Source organism: Sinocyclocheilus rhinocerous, unplaced genomic scaffold (assembly GCF_001515625.1).
Source record: "Sinocyclocheilus rhinocerous isolate Xijiao unplaced genomic scaffold, SAMN03320098_v1.1 scaffold898, whole genome shotgun sequence".
Classification (NCBI taxonomy): Eukaryota; Metazoa; Chordata; class Actinopteri; order Cypriniformes; family Cyprinidae; genus Sinocyclocheilus; species Sinocyclocheilus rhinocerous.
Genome location: NW_015652144.1, coordinates 327,909 through 342,929, shown reverse-complemented (window position 1 = coordinate 342,929; position 15,021 = coordinate 327,909). Strand labels below are relative to the sequence as shown.

The 15,021-nt window shown below is 35.4% G+C and overlaps 2 protein-coding genes across 4 annotated transcripts in view; both read right to left on the bottom strand.

The window, feature by feature from the left end:
- Positions 1-921, bottom strand: part of sh3gl1a (SH3-domain GRB2-like 1a) — a 27,337-nt gene extending 26,416 nt beyond the window's left edge. For all 3 annotated transcript variants that reach the window (XM_016519231.1, XM_016519228.1, XM_016519232.1), the window contains exon 1: positions 714-921. In XM_016519231.1, coding sequence (XP_016374717.1) covers positions 714-758 — 45 coding nt within the window. In that variant the 5' untranslated portion in view covers positions 759-921. The remainder of the gene's footprint in view (positions 1-713) is intronic.
- A 3,524-nt stretch (positions 922-4,445) lies between these two features.
- On the bottom strand, positions 4,446-13,312 carry LOC107713654 (nuclear receptor ROR-beta-like). Its single transcript, XM_016519234.1, has 9 exons — positions 13,205-13,312; positions 12,793-12,934; positions 11,046-11,522; positions 10,384-10,505; positions 10,131-10,263; positions 7,677-7,814; positions 7,281-7,316; positions 6,201-6,382; positions 4,446-5,333 (listed from the first exon to the last, which is right to left on the bottom strand). Exons 1-9 carry the CDS (start codon positions 13,310-13,312, stop codon positions 5,172-5,174), a joined length of 1,500 nt encoding a protein of 499 aa, XP_016374720.1. The 3' UTR covers positions 4,446-5,171.
- Positions 13,313-15,021: the final 1,709 nt, after the last annotated feature.

The following is a 15,021-nucleotide window of genomic DNA, read 5'->3' as shown; positions in this document are numbered from 1 at the left end:
CATTTGTGACCCTGGAGCACAAAAGCAGTCTTAAGTCGCTGGGGTATATTTGTAGCAATAGCCAAAAATACATTGTTTGGGTCAAAATTATTTTTCTTTTATGCCAAAAATCATTCGGATAAGATCATGTTCCATGAAGATATTTTGTAAATTTCCTACCGTAAATATATCAAAACTTCAGTTTTGATTAGTAAGATGCATTGCTAAGGACTTTATTTGGACAACTTTAAAGGCGATTTTCTCAATATTTAGATTTTTTTGCACCCTCAGATTCCAGATTTTCAAATAGTTGTATCTCGACCAAACCTAACAAACCATACATCAGTGGAAAGCTTATTTATTCAGCTTTCAGATGATGTATAAATCTACATTTCGAAAAACTGACACTTAAGACTGGTTTTGTGGTCAAGTGTCACAAATATAAACAAAATTTACAGATTGTGTCTCAAAATCTAACGAGATGCCTGCTTAAACGCGTTAAAACCGCACGTGTGATAGCCTAATATGCTGTCTAGGTAGGGCACTCACTACATTTTGAAACACAGCTAAGTTAACTTTTACCGGAGCAGAGGAGACCCCGGATGAAATAAATCGAAACATTTGGAACTGACAAAATATATGTTTCTTTGTAACTTACGGTATATATATTTTTTTATTGTTGTATCTAGTCTGTAAGTTTACGTTCGTGTACCAGCTGACGTGGAAACACTCACCTGACTCGCTTTATAAAACTGTTTCTTTAGTCCGGCAACAGACATCTTTGCGTCGGATCCTTTCGCTTTAACAACTTAAGATTTAATTTAATTCACCCAGTATTTAAAAACAAAACTCTAGGCTTCTAGAGAACTGTGAAAAAACAAACTCTCGCAATCTCTTCTTCCTGATCGGACCTGCAGTGTGCACGTCACACCACATCTACACTGCGACGCGACGCAACTAGAACGCTCCCATACACGCGTCGCGCATAATAAGAGAGTTCTGATTGGTCGACTGGTTGCCAACGTCAGGATTTCATCGCTCACATTGTAGCATGTTTCAAAAGCTTCCAGTACTAAACATGTGACGTTCTTTCAAGTTATTTTTGTAATGTATTCATATTACGTAATTTGTATTGTTGTAGGTATTTTGTTATGCATCTCTGGCAACAGAAGAAATAATAATGAGGCGTAACTATCTGATCTGATTGGCAGATTGAGTGCGTCGCGATGCTCGCAGAGATACAAACGCTCCAGTTTCCGGGTTAAGATTTATCTACCTGTGTGTTTAACAGTTTGTTACTACGTTTTCGCTAAAAACAGCATGCAGTCAGACAGCATTAATTCATTGAAATCCATAATTAAAAAAAAAAACATATATTAAAAAGACCCTATAACAAAAACACCTATCCCCACCTACATTATATATCATTTTTGATATGCCAGAGTGCCATATAAGTATATTATGAGATTAAACTGAACTGAAATTAAGCTGAAATAAAATTCAGTGAAGTAGACAAATCACAAGCGACATTTCTTTTTCAATAATAAAATCCATCTTTAGTTTTTATTTATTTTATTTCATTTTCTTTCATTTAGTCATATTCTGTGTCTTATAATTCAGGCTAAAAGAACCTGTAATAGTACATTAGCAGAAAGAGGAAAGGTCTTTGACACTTTGTGATTGACATTCACAAAAAATATATATATTTAAATATAGCTACAGGACACAGTGATCAAGAATACGGGTCTCCTATTCGGTGCAAAGTGTGTATGTGTGCGTAATGTGTGTGTGTGTGTGTGTGTGTGTGTGTGTGTAGTCGGCAGAGGATACTGGTGAGACAGAGACCAGCCATCTCCCTGAGAATAAATCTTTTTTTGTGTGAAACACACAGAGCAGAAACATTTCTTCTACAAAAATGAAATAAACATGAAACCACAGAAATTGCTTTACAGGGTGACTGAATGAGACAAACACAATTTCGTCTTTACAGGAAGGCATGCATCAAAGGCCTAGAGGTGGGGATTGTCAAAACAACACATTTAAAAATACATTACACAGAACTCCCATACTTCTCATTCTTAAACAAGGACAGGCTACACTCCTTGATGTGAGATGCTGTAATGTTGGGCACACAAAAAGAAGACAGATTTCCTCTTGTTCATTAAAAATCGAGATACAACACCACATTTGATCTCTCATACAGAATACAAGCTCATTCATTTATATGAATCGCCTTAACCAGTTGTGTAGTATATATAGTAGTACTATAAACAATACAGTGAACCTTGATAGCAGAGAGCTCTGTCGAATCCTTGTTTTGGTGCAAGAGTATGGAAAAATAGGATGGAAGGATGCGATCCGGGCCACAGAAATGGACAAAAGGAGATGCAATCAACAATTTACAAAATAATACAACAGAAACCACACTGGCAACAAGATGCATGTGGCGTATCTGTACCCGAAACCTGCTGGACTGAGCTTCTGAATCAGTTTCTCTAGTTCTTTTCTTCAGGTTTGTGAAAACAATGCTTTAGCATGTGAAGCCCACCAGACAGGTGATCCTATTGGAGGAAGTGTCTCATAACATCAGGCTGGGGTCATCAGGGTCGCCCCAGCTCTGTGTGTGTCCCAGAGAACAAGCTGTTGAAAAGCCATCCAGCTTGGCTCGGAATAACTGTCCATCTCCTGTAAGTGTTCCATCCGGATCACTTATAGAGGGCATGTTCCGGAACAAAATCCATGCCAGTTCATCTTTTGGGTCCGGTATTCCTATGCACATGCTGGAGGAACTCAAAAGCCGGCTGATGAAAGTCCTGGCTCATTGTTTTTTTTAAACATTTCTCTTCCTGCTCCACCTTTCTGTCTTTCTCTTTCTTGACTTAAATGTACTAATTTATTTACATTCCTATTCAAAATAATCTTTTAGAAATGTCCATATGAATTAAATGAACATTTAACTTTTTTTTATCTAAAGTGGCATTTACAAGGGAAGGGGATGTGGGACTGAGGTTACTCATTGCATTAAAATGACAAAAAAAATAAAAAAAATAAGGTGCAGCACCAAACACTGTCAAAATGTGCCTGAGCAAACAAGAGCATGTGTGGGTGGAACAACTGTGTCAAATATTCTATTTGCCAATAGAGTGCAACAGTCTGATTCCGGAAGTTTTTTTTTAAACAATAACATCTGTTTAAACAGCTCTGAGTTTGTTAACTGATGGTTTATACTTTGGTAAAGCAATCTTTTTCGCATGCATCTTTAACAGCGGAATTTGTCATGAAAAACTACATTACCCATGATGCTGTGAGGACAATCTCACCAATCAGAGAGTCGCAAAGGCAAATCTCAGCAAAACAGCTAGCAGGGAACGCAAATGACATGAGTCAGTCAAAATTCTTAAATATTTGTATATATGTGCATATTTTGAAATACACTTAAAATATACTATTTCTTTTGATTAAATCCGAAACTTAAAAAAGAATAGTTCTATATTTCACTATTTAACTCTATTTTCAATCGAAGTGCTTGGGATTGTAGTTTTTTCCCCTCACTAAAGCCATTAAGTACACAATCTTGTACCTTTGTTTTTTTTTTGTTTTTTTGTCCAATTTTCAATACATTTCTGCTTTAACTAAAAGTTTGTAATGTTGTAATTTCTTCTCGCAGCTGGTTAGTTTGGTTCAAGGCTTTAACAAAACCTTTTTTTAAATCCCTATGGGGAAAAAAAATGAATAGAAAAAACACTTCCGAAACCAACACTGCTGAAAAAGTGGACAAGCACTAATGCACTCTATTCTTTACAGTCATGCCAAAGTTTGCAAACCCCTTATATACAAGACTGTATTCTGTTGAATATCTCTTTTGCATATAACAATGTCCTGTTAAGCAGAGTTGCACTCAGACGTTGTTTACTAGAGTCTAATACTGTACTAAATGTGTCAAATCCTGCTGAATATGAGGTATGAGATCAGGTAAATAACTGTTAAAGTGAGGATTTCATGGTTGCAGTTGCGTTATTGTAACAAAAAGGCGTTCACAAACGTTTGGCCATGACTGCGAAAACTCGACTTCTATTGCACATTAGAAAAGAGTTTAGCACACTTATGATTTCTGGTTTGTTTAGCTAGCTTTAAAGGAATATTCAAGGTTAAATACAAGTTCAACTCAGATGCTATCAGATACAGTTAAGCATTGTAAGGGCTAATTGTTTTAGAACTGTACAGCTGCCCACTATAAGTGCATTTCTGTCAATACTTGTTTGTGTTTGTTTTCACAAACTGAGGTGATTCAAAATTATTCTTTTTTCTAAATATGCCATTTTGAAAATTTACCATTTTTTATTATTTTAAACGTAGAAATGAGCTTGACTTGCATTTAATGTGGAACATTCCTTTAACGTAGCACTGGTAACATTGGTCCCTTCATTTTTAACAAACAATCTGGGCACATCAGTTTTTTTTGTTGTTGAGTGGATTGTCATAAAGTCTCATAAAGCATAACGCAAGACCAAAAGTGCATTGTGTACATTCGGTCTCAAATCAAAATAAGTGCTTTTGGGATACATTCATGATTCGTCCGAGGGTGAAAAAACGAGAGGAGAGAGAGGAAAAAAGCGATAGTAGTGCTTAAAGAGTGATTCAGCGGCGAAGGACGGATGACGTTATCTAGTATGTTGTATTCGCTTCATTAAAAAGTGTTGTGCTCTCCTGAATGTTCATGTGGAAGAGAGTTTGATCCTGTAAAATTATTAAAATTATAAAACCTCTTATAAAACTCCTTTAAATATCTCTGTGTACAGATGCAGAAGGAACAGTGGCATGCTTAGACATCTACAAGTTGGAACAAAGAGCCTTTGCAAGCATACATCTGTACATAAAAGATCATTTCGGAGTGTTTCCATAAAATAAAAACAGATCTGAGAGCACAACTCCAGGAATAATCCCTATACGAGTCGAATCTGAAATAGTTTGTTGGCCCCTGTGTTTGTGTGTATGAACATGTTTGCAGCAGGTTAAGTGTGTATGTTTGTGGTGTATTGTGTGTGTGTATGCTAACAGTGCTGCAATAGACTGAGGATTCTGCCTGGAGGTTTTTAAAATGGGTTCGTTTGAAATGCTGTTTTTACACATGATGGCCTCTCTTGCTTTAACACTCACTCGTGATTTCATTCTCTCCCTCTTTCTCCCGCTCTCTAACTGTTGGTGGAGTCAGGGAAGTTGATCTCGCTGCCGAACACTTCCCTGTACAGAGGCGGGAAGCTGTAGGCTGTTTCCGGGTGAACCAGGCGGAAGAAATCCAGCTTGTCAATATGCAGGTTACAGATGGACTTCATCTGCGGTAGTTTGGACACCATCTGCAAACACAATAGATCAGATACTACTGGATAATCTAAGCCTGACCTTTGCATTAGTACACAAACATGTGTTTTTTGCACGTTATAACATAAGTTATACTACTGTTCAAAAGTTTGGGGTCAGTACGATTTTTTCAATTCAATCAAAAATACAGTAAAACTGTGATATTATGAAATATTATTACAATTAAAAAACTTAAATTAAATAAAAAAAATGTCTATTCTCTAATGTTTTCTATTTGAATGTATTTTAAAATGTAATTTATTCCTGTGAGGAAATGATAATTTTCAGCATCATTACTCTAATCTACAGTGCCACATGATCCTTCAGAAATCATTCTATTATGCTGATTTGATGCTTGATAAACATTTTTTCTTATTATCAGTGTCGAAATCTGTTGTGCTGCTTCATATATTTGTGGAAACAGTGACGTTTTTTTTTTCAGGATTATCTGAAGAATATAACTTTTTTGTTACATTATAAATGTCTTTACTGTCATTTTGTATCAATTGAATGTAACCTTGCTGAATAAAAGTATTAATTTCTTTAAAAAAGCAATGTATATTTTGCAAATTGTGACAATTTGAATTGAATAGTCAATGTATACATACTCAATTATATGCAATTGTGTTAAAACCATTTGATTTACACCCTTAAATGATGAAATAACTTTATTATATTAAATTCAGTGGCTGACTCAAAATCCTCAAAATCTATGTAGTCTTAACCATTCAAATATGTAAATTATGATTTTTTTTTATGTATGCATAACCTAACACATATTACATTTCCCACTTTTCCCTTTTTTTGTGTTTTCTAGGTCAGACTTTTGTGCAGAACCAGTTTCAGTCAAACAGGTTCCTCACCTTATCCAGTTTCTCAGTAGTGGCTCGGTTCATGTGCAGGCTGCGCTGAAGAGCCACGTAAACTTTCTCCTGGAGCTTCTGCACCTGCTGAGACTCTGCCAACCACATAAGCTTTCCACTGATGTATTTTTTTTTAGGATATGACCATATTTGGCCGAGATAGGCTACAACTATTTGAAAATCTGGAATCTGAGGGTGCAAAAAAATCTAAATACTGAGAAAATCGCCTTTAAAGTTGTCTAAATGAAGTTCTTAGCAATGCATATAACTAATCAATTGATCTATTTACGGTAGGAAATTTACAAAATATCTTCATGGAACATGATCTTTACTTAATATCCTAATAATTTTTGGCATACAAGAAAAATCAATAATTTTGACCCATACAATGTATTTTTGGCTATTGCTACAAATATACCCCAGCGACTTAAGACTGGTTTTGTGCTCCAGGGTCACATATCAAAAGTCGTCTGTCATTTTCAGAAGACGCAGGTATGATATTTTAATTAAACAAGTAATTTACAATTTTTTAAATTAAATTAAACATGCATGGATTAATTTTTCACAATATGATCTGTAACGTGCATTCAGAAAATAGATAGTATGAATTTCATTTCATGCTTTAAGCATACTCAATTTGAAAAACAACAACAGCAACAACAACAACAACTAATAAAATAAAGAAGTGGTACAATCTACAAATCATTCTACAAACTTATTCCAAGTATAAAGGTTTTTATTTGATATATTATGTGCCAAGAGTGCTTTCCGCAATGCTTCCATTTAACTTTGATGAGCTATTACTCACCCGAACATCGCTTGTATTCACTAACTGGGTTAAAAACCCATTAGCTCTTGTGGCTTATTGATTCATGACGCCTCTGCTCTTGCTCTTAAGAGGCTGCTGGTGTTTTGCATTATAAGGTGAAAGAGGATGCGTTTAAAGTGGAATACTAGAGTACTCAATACTGCCTACTATTTTTTTTTCCAGATAGTTATGGAACTGTATACATTTCAAATAGCAGTTTGCTGCTACATTGTTATCACATGCCCTCATTACATTTGACACTAAACCACTACCTAATCTTACCTGCATGTTTAGTTTCGCAAGAGTATCTAGTTATACTACCAAAAATGTTATTTTGCATTTGCAATACATTTTTGTATGTTAGCATCCTATTCTGAATTCACTGATTTCATCTAGTTAAATTGAAATTGAGTAAAACTGAGTGCATTAAATTATGGGATGCCTGAGCCCAGTATGAATGTGTCGTACATTGCACATTTTAGCAAATATAGCAGGTCAACCATAGGTATTCTATGTAAAATAGATTACACTTTACTTAAAGCCTTTATATATAATGCTTAGTTTTAATGCATTAATTATGCCCTGTAAGACACCTTATAATGCATTGTTTGATTTCATGAGCAATTACCACAGTTATAATACACTATAATACTTGCATACCTAAATGCATCCAATTCTGTAGATATCCAGACACTCACCGAGAGCTTTGAAGAGCTGAGGACTGGCAAACTTGCCACCAAAAAACATAGTGTTGTTTGAAGAGTTGTAAGCACGGCACATTCGGATCAGCAGGATTTCCAGACATCCTGGAACAGTAATAGAGAGAAAGAGAGCGGCAAAAAAACATGATGGAGGGGAAAAGCAGAAAAGACAGAGGACAGAGACAAAAAGAAAGACAGACACAGAAAGATAGAGGAAAAAAAGAGTGCAGGGGAGGGGGAAGGAAAAGCGGGAATATGCTCCACCGTGCAAAAATGCAGACAGAAAATAAAAAAAATTATAATTTTTCTCCAAATATGGGAACATCAAACACCATGAAAATGAAAATTCATTGTGTTTGTGATCGTTTTAAATGACATTCAGTAAAAATTGTTTAGTGAAGGTTTTTTTTTTTTATACGGTAAGCACAAAGAGTAGTAGTAGACAGAATGTTGGAGAAACAAACACAAGAGGAGACAAACGTTAGTGCAAGTTTCAAGTTTAAGATCGAACACTGAAAAACATATACAGAACTGAATCCAGTGGGGCAGATTCACAAAACAGTTGCGCCACTTTTGCACGTCATTATTCTGATGCAAAACCTGCATTTTATTTATGTAACCACCCACAATCCAGTTTAACCAGCCACTAAATGTGCTGAAATATCACTTCTACTTGAGCATTAAGTTCATTAAGTTATTGTGTCTGTGTATATTTTTATTAACTCTGGAATCAGAAAATCATTGTTATAAAACGGATAGTTCTGGTCCTTGATTCTGATTGGTTGAGCCGCGTTCGAAGCTGTTGTAAATTACACTACAAACATACACCTTTGTTTACGTTTGTCTGTTGCTCGGCAACCACTTTGTTGGAACCACAACTATTTCTGAGGAACTACATTGTTTGGCTGAAGAATACGGTTTTTATTTATATCATTACACTTTATTTGCTCTGTTTTATTCTGTGAAACCTTACTACGTACAGTATATGGAATAACCGTTTTATAAAAGCAATAAGCCCCGTGAAGCCGTGGTTTACAGTGAATTTATAACAGCTAAGGGGCGTTGTTAGGCACGACGCGAAGCGAAGCTGTTATAAATTCACTGTAAACCACGGCTTCTTGGGGCTTATTGCTTTAATTGATGGTAAAATAATGGAGAAATACATTCTATCCGGACATATTTCCCAACACAGTGCAGTCGGGCACACAGGTATTTTAAAAAGAAGAATTTCAGGTCTTTGGTATATGGAAACTTATTTCCGCAATGGAATGTAAAAAAAAAAAGAAAAAGTAATTTTTATCTCAAAATTCTGACTTTTTTACCCTCACAATTCTGAGAAACAAGTTAGAATTGCAAGATGTTAACTTACAATTCTGAGAAATTTTTTAAAATTTGATTTAATTCTATTCTAAGAATTTAATTCTTTTAATTTAATTCTTAATTTGAGTTATAAACTATATACATGTTATATTTTAAAAACATTGTGAGTAAAAAAAAGTTGCAATTACCTTTATTTTTCTGTTCCTTAACAGAAACAAGGCTGTTCTGACTTTTTTCCCCAGAAATGAGTTTATTTCTCAATTCTGAATAAAGCAGTCAGAATTTTGAGAAAAAGTTAGAATAGTGAGCTAAGTTGCAATTACCTTTTTTAATTCCTTAGCAGAAATAGGCTTGTTCTTGCTTTTTTTCTTGTTCTCGCAATTCTGAGTTTATACCTCGCGATTAAGAGTCCTTATTACTTAGAGTAAAAAAGCTTGTTCTTATTTTTTTTCCTGCAATTGTGAGTATACATCTCACAATTCTGAGTTTATATCCCGCAAATCTGAAACAATGCTAGAAGGACTGAAAACTGCCCTGTGCAAATTGCACTCAACACTATTTTTGTGGGTGTGTGTGTGTGTGCGTTTGCCAAATAGGCTTGTTCTTGCTTTTTTTCTTGTTCTCGCAATTCTGATTTTATACCTCGCGATTAAGAGTCCTTATTACTTAGAGTAAAAAAGCTTGTTCTTATTTTTTTTCCTGCAATTGTGAGTATACATCTCACAATTCTGAGTTTATATCCCGCAAATCTGAAACAATGTTAGAAGGACTGAAAACTGCCCTGTGCAAATTGCACTCAACACTATTTTTGTGGGTGTGTGTGTGCGTTTGCCATTATCTGAACTGCATGTCAACATCTGCTCTCAGAGTATTCTGGATGTAGTATGAAAGACAACACTAAAGAAGCCAAGTGTGTTCTGGAATGGTGTTAGAACATTACCAAATGTGTTTAAACTAATAAAGAGATTGAACGGCCGCTCAGGGCCACATCAGAAATGCCACATCACGGCAGTGAGAGGATAAAGTGATGCGAGTGAGAAATCTGTTGTATAATCTGGGATGACTCATCTGTAATCCGCGTGAGACAAAGGCAGCACTGACCTGCTTTGAGCAGGATGATCTGGTCGTTCTGGCAGAGGTCCATGAATCCAGAGATGCGCTTTGCGAACTCTACAACGTACTGGATGGCGTTTGTAATGTGCAGGGCGCACTGCTGCCACATCCATTCTGCAGACTGAGTGCACAGAGATTGTTAATACATTTGTTGACAAAGAGACAAATCAGCAAGCACAGCTGCATGATTGACCATCTATTTATGTATTTGTCTATGTCATGTAATATGATAATGTTGTACCTTGAGCTGAAAGCTGCGGGTTTCCTCAGGTGTGTAGACGTTCCAGGTAAGTTTCTTCAGCTCTTCTGAGCTGTACTGACACGTCTCCAGGTGAGACTTCACGACATTTTGAGTGATTCGCTCTGAACGGAAATTCAACACACATTAACACATTTTCCCTTAGAATTTGTCTATTTAGACGTAAATAAATCCTTAGATAAATGGACTAATTATACGGACAAATTATAATTAAGATAAAACATATACACAGATTATATAATCTATAAAAATAACCACATAAAATAGTTCCATTTAATTATTTTGCATATTTATACAGGGCATAATGAAATAGATTTTATATAAATTATTTATAAAAAATTTGCATATATTATATATATATATATGTGTGCATTACAAGGCATAATTAATGCATTAAAACTACTTTGATAATGCATTATACATAAAGGCTTTATGTAAATTGTTTTTACTAAATTTTTTTACTGTAATAACACAGTACCAACACAAGAGGATTTTCATTGTATTATAGTAATGAGCATTTTTGAGGAAAATTGTTACTAAAGTAATGTCAAAATCTAATTCATCTTAATTTTGTTATATTAGCATAATGATTAAAACAAATCAAGGACAAGATCATAAAATGAGAATCTCTAATGACAGCTCACCTATGTCGTGTAGAGAGCAGTTGTCTGGTAGAGATCCCAGGAGAGCGTGCATAAGAAGACTGTTTTCAGGCAGGATATACTCATGCTTCACCCTCACTGCTTCCATCAAATCTACAGCACTGGGCTCTGGAGAGCTCTGATTGGACGAACGTCCGCTTCCGGTACTCCCGGACCCTCCGCCGCCCCCGAGCATCTCTAGAGTGCAGTACTCGCTCGCCTCCTCTGGGGTGAGCGGCAGGTCGAACAGCAAACCGTTGGGCAGCGTGGCAATGTCGTCCAGGTCGCTGAGGGTGGAGCTGGAGCTTCCGCTGCTGTACGGCCGGCTGTGCACGCTGTCTTCACCCGTCTCTTCACGGTCACGTGGTGCCAGACCACCACCCAAACCCGCCAGGCACTCCTGAGACAGCTGCTGGTGCCGCTGCACCTCCGCGCACAGGCTGTCCCGCTGTTTCTTTGACATTCGGCCAAACTTCACCGCTACAGAAAGAAAAAGTATGATATATTCACTTAGTATTACATACCATTAATATCATTTATTTGTAGTATTTATTTACAGATGTTTGAGTTCTTTTATTCAGCAAGGATGCAAAAACTGATCAAAAGTAGCAGCAAAGGCATTTAGGATTTTCATTCATAAGAAATAGATTTCTATTTCAAATACACGCTGTTTTTTTATTTCTATTCATTAAAGAATCATGAAAAAAATGCATCCACAAAATGTTAAGCAGCACAACTGTTTTCAAAATTGATAATAAGAAGAAATATTTCTTGATCAGCAAATCAGAATATTAGAATGACTGCATATTAATAATGATACTGAAAATTCAGTTTTGCATCACAGGAATAAATTACATTTTAAACTACATGAAAATACAAAACAGTCATTTTAAATTGTATTAATTTTTGCAATATTATTTTACTGCATTTTTTGATTAAATAAACAGCAGTAAAAATACTAAATAGTAGTAATATTTATTACTGCATAAATGACTGTTTAATTATTTAAATATGATTTTAATTTAATTATTAAATATTTTTGATTGCTTCCATTGTCCTCATTTGTAAGTCACTTTGGATAAAAGCGTCTGCTAAATGTCTAAATGTAAATGATATGTATAAAACTATTAATGTTTTATTTGCAAAACTGTAATGCCATACATAAAAAATGATATTTCATTAATAAAAACAAAACAAATTTTTCATATAGCCCTAACTGCTTCTCCTGTTTTGTGCAAAATATAATTTCTTGAATAAATATCTAAGACTACTGCACAGTACATGTGTTTTTTTTTTATGGTAAAAATAACTAGCTCTTAATTTATCTTCAAAATATGGGGTCTTAAATTCACACTTCTAATTCTGTTACAGTGAATCATCCAAGCAAAAGAAACATTATATTTGTCATCTGATACATAGACCAGTAGGTCCTGATTCAAGACTATCAATAAATACAATTTATGACTATGTAAACTACTTTAAATAAACAGGCTCATATGGTTCTAAACATAATGCAGGTATCTGAATTTGATGAAATCATGCACAGGTTCTTCACATTTTCACATCATGATCATTCAATCAATCTAACTGTGACTGAATAAAACCAAATAGCCACAAAAATCATAATTGTTGGCATGAAGTCTTCCTCAGCTGCCCTTTGACCCTGCTTCTCCTTGTGTAGGACTTTTATTTGAGTCCTGGTTTCTAAAATTCAGTTTTCTGACTGCTGGTGGGCTAGACTTGCGCTCACCATCACGGCTCATGCCGAGCGCCAGGCACTTCTGCAGGCGACAGTGTTGGCAGCGGTTCCTGTTGGTTCGGTCGATCTGGCAGTTCCTCTGCCGTGAACACGAGTACATGGCATTGTTCTGCTGGCTGCGTCGGAAAAAACCCTGCAAAACAGAAACGTACCTCAGCGTACAGGATGGCTAAGATCAGATGTGGCTTTCATAGGTGTGCCCTGCCACCGCATGACGAACATAAAGTAATATAAACTGACCCAGAAATCAGAACAAAAACATCGGGATAAAAGATAAGGAGGGACAGAGCACAAAAGGATAATTTTGCTTGCGTATGTAGAAATCTACAAAGTGCACATCTAGGGTAGGAAAAGAAGAAAATATAATATAAAAATCAATAGGGTATTACACCAGAATTCTTACCTTGCACCCTTCACATGTAATAACGCCATAGTGAATCCCAGAGGACTTGTCGCCACAGATCTTGCATGGTATAACCTCAATTTGAGCTGGAATAAAAAAAACAAGCATCGTTTTAAGCATTAAAAGCAAAAACATATGCATGAATCACACAGAAAAGCACATATGCACAAATATTGTTTTGACATGCACCACAAATAATATCAACCAACGAAGATCACAGTCAGATAGGGAGATCTCTCTCGCTTTGCATGGCATGAGGGACAGAAATAGCCAGAGGATTGATTTTCTGACTGAATGGTGTATTATGTCTCGGCTTTATGAGAGGCCTTGATACGACTCATGTGATCAGTGGAACACAGTGTAGGCACTTTTAGAAACTAGATGCCTGGATTCCATATACAGACAGACATTAACTGGTGGTGGTTGAGGAGAGACCCCCCCACATGATTGTAAAGCGATTTGGGTGTACAGCAATACACAATAAAGGCGCTATATAAATGCATCATTCATTCATTCATTCATTAAACTGATATTTCCTAATTAACAGTAAACATTATGTAAATAAGTACTCAATTATTGACAAAAACTAAATAAATAAAAATGAATTCATTAATAAATGAAAGGATGAATGAAAAAAAAGTGCTTTATGATAACACAATTATTATGCAATAAAACATACTTTCATAGTTATATGCAAACAATTATTTATTATTGTGAAAAACTAAAAATTCACGAATGAATGAATTCATCAATAAATAAAAGAAAAAAATAAATAATAAATAAAAATAAAAACAAACAATGTGCTAACTACACTATTATGCAATAAAATATATTTTAATATTTATTTTTAATTATATAAATGTTTTCATATGTAAACAAGTTTTCAATTATTGACTAAAAAACTAAATAAATAAAAAGTGAATGCATTAATAAATGAAAAAATTAAAATAAATATGTTTTTATATATTTAATTATAACTGTTTGAACTAAAAACTTCATATAGATGAGACAGACAGACAGACAGACAGACAGACAGACAGATAGATAGATAGATAGATAGATAGATAGATAGATCAATGAATGAAAAAATAATTGAGTTTTGAGATTATGCAATCATTTTCTTTATTTCATATTTGCCATTTAGTGGTGGAATGGAAAAAAAAAACTAAGCTTGCAAAAACATCCTCAGTATAAAAAAAACATCCTCCATTTTGTCTTTCTAGCTCTGTCAGCTGAAAGTAATGACCAAGATACCCTGTGGCATGCAATGGAAAAATCTGTGAGCCCTTGGGTGCCCCTCCCGTACCGCTCTCTCTATAGTGTTATATAACCTTCGTCTGCAAACATTCCACAAACACGCCATTCAGGGCTGCTCAGTCTAATAATGCAGATGTTCCGCCTCCCTGCCACTTCTGACAGCCTATTGGTTTACGTTTGGGCAGATGTGTCTGTGATTGGCCGGCTCTGAGTGTCGCTCTATTCGGCCTGGCTGTAAGCCCATGTGGACTCGCTGTCCTACTGACATACTTTCTCAGTGAAAAGGGGAGGGCGGCTGTGGGCGGATCCTCGGTGCATGTCATTTGAACAGGCCTTTCCCTTCTCTCTGTTAAGGTGGAACTGGTCTCGATGGGAATTTTGACATGCAAGAACAGGGGCAAGACAAAAGAAATGTACTGTATACATTTTTGTCGAGGTAATACTCTGTATAATCAATAAAATGTTATATGAATATTGTGATTACTATTACTATTATGATATTATTTTATATATTAAATAATACATGTTTAACCTAAAATGTTGACGAAAAAAGTGCATTA

Excerpts from the sequence above, each read along its gene's own strand:
- LOC107713654 (XM_016519234.1), bottom strand. The coding sequence starts at position 13,312 with ATGCTTGTTTTTTTTATTCCAGCTCAAATTGAGGTTATACCATGCAAG. Across the intron at positions 12,935-13,204 it reads TTACATGTGAAGGGTGCAAG|GGTTTTTTCCGACGCAGCCA; the intron begins GTAAGAATTCTG and ends TCTGTTTTGCAG. Across the intron at positions 6,383-7,280 it reads AAACATGCAGGTAAGATTAG|ATTTTCAAATAGTTGTAGCC; the intron begins GTAGTGGTTTAG and ends CTCAGATTCCAG.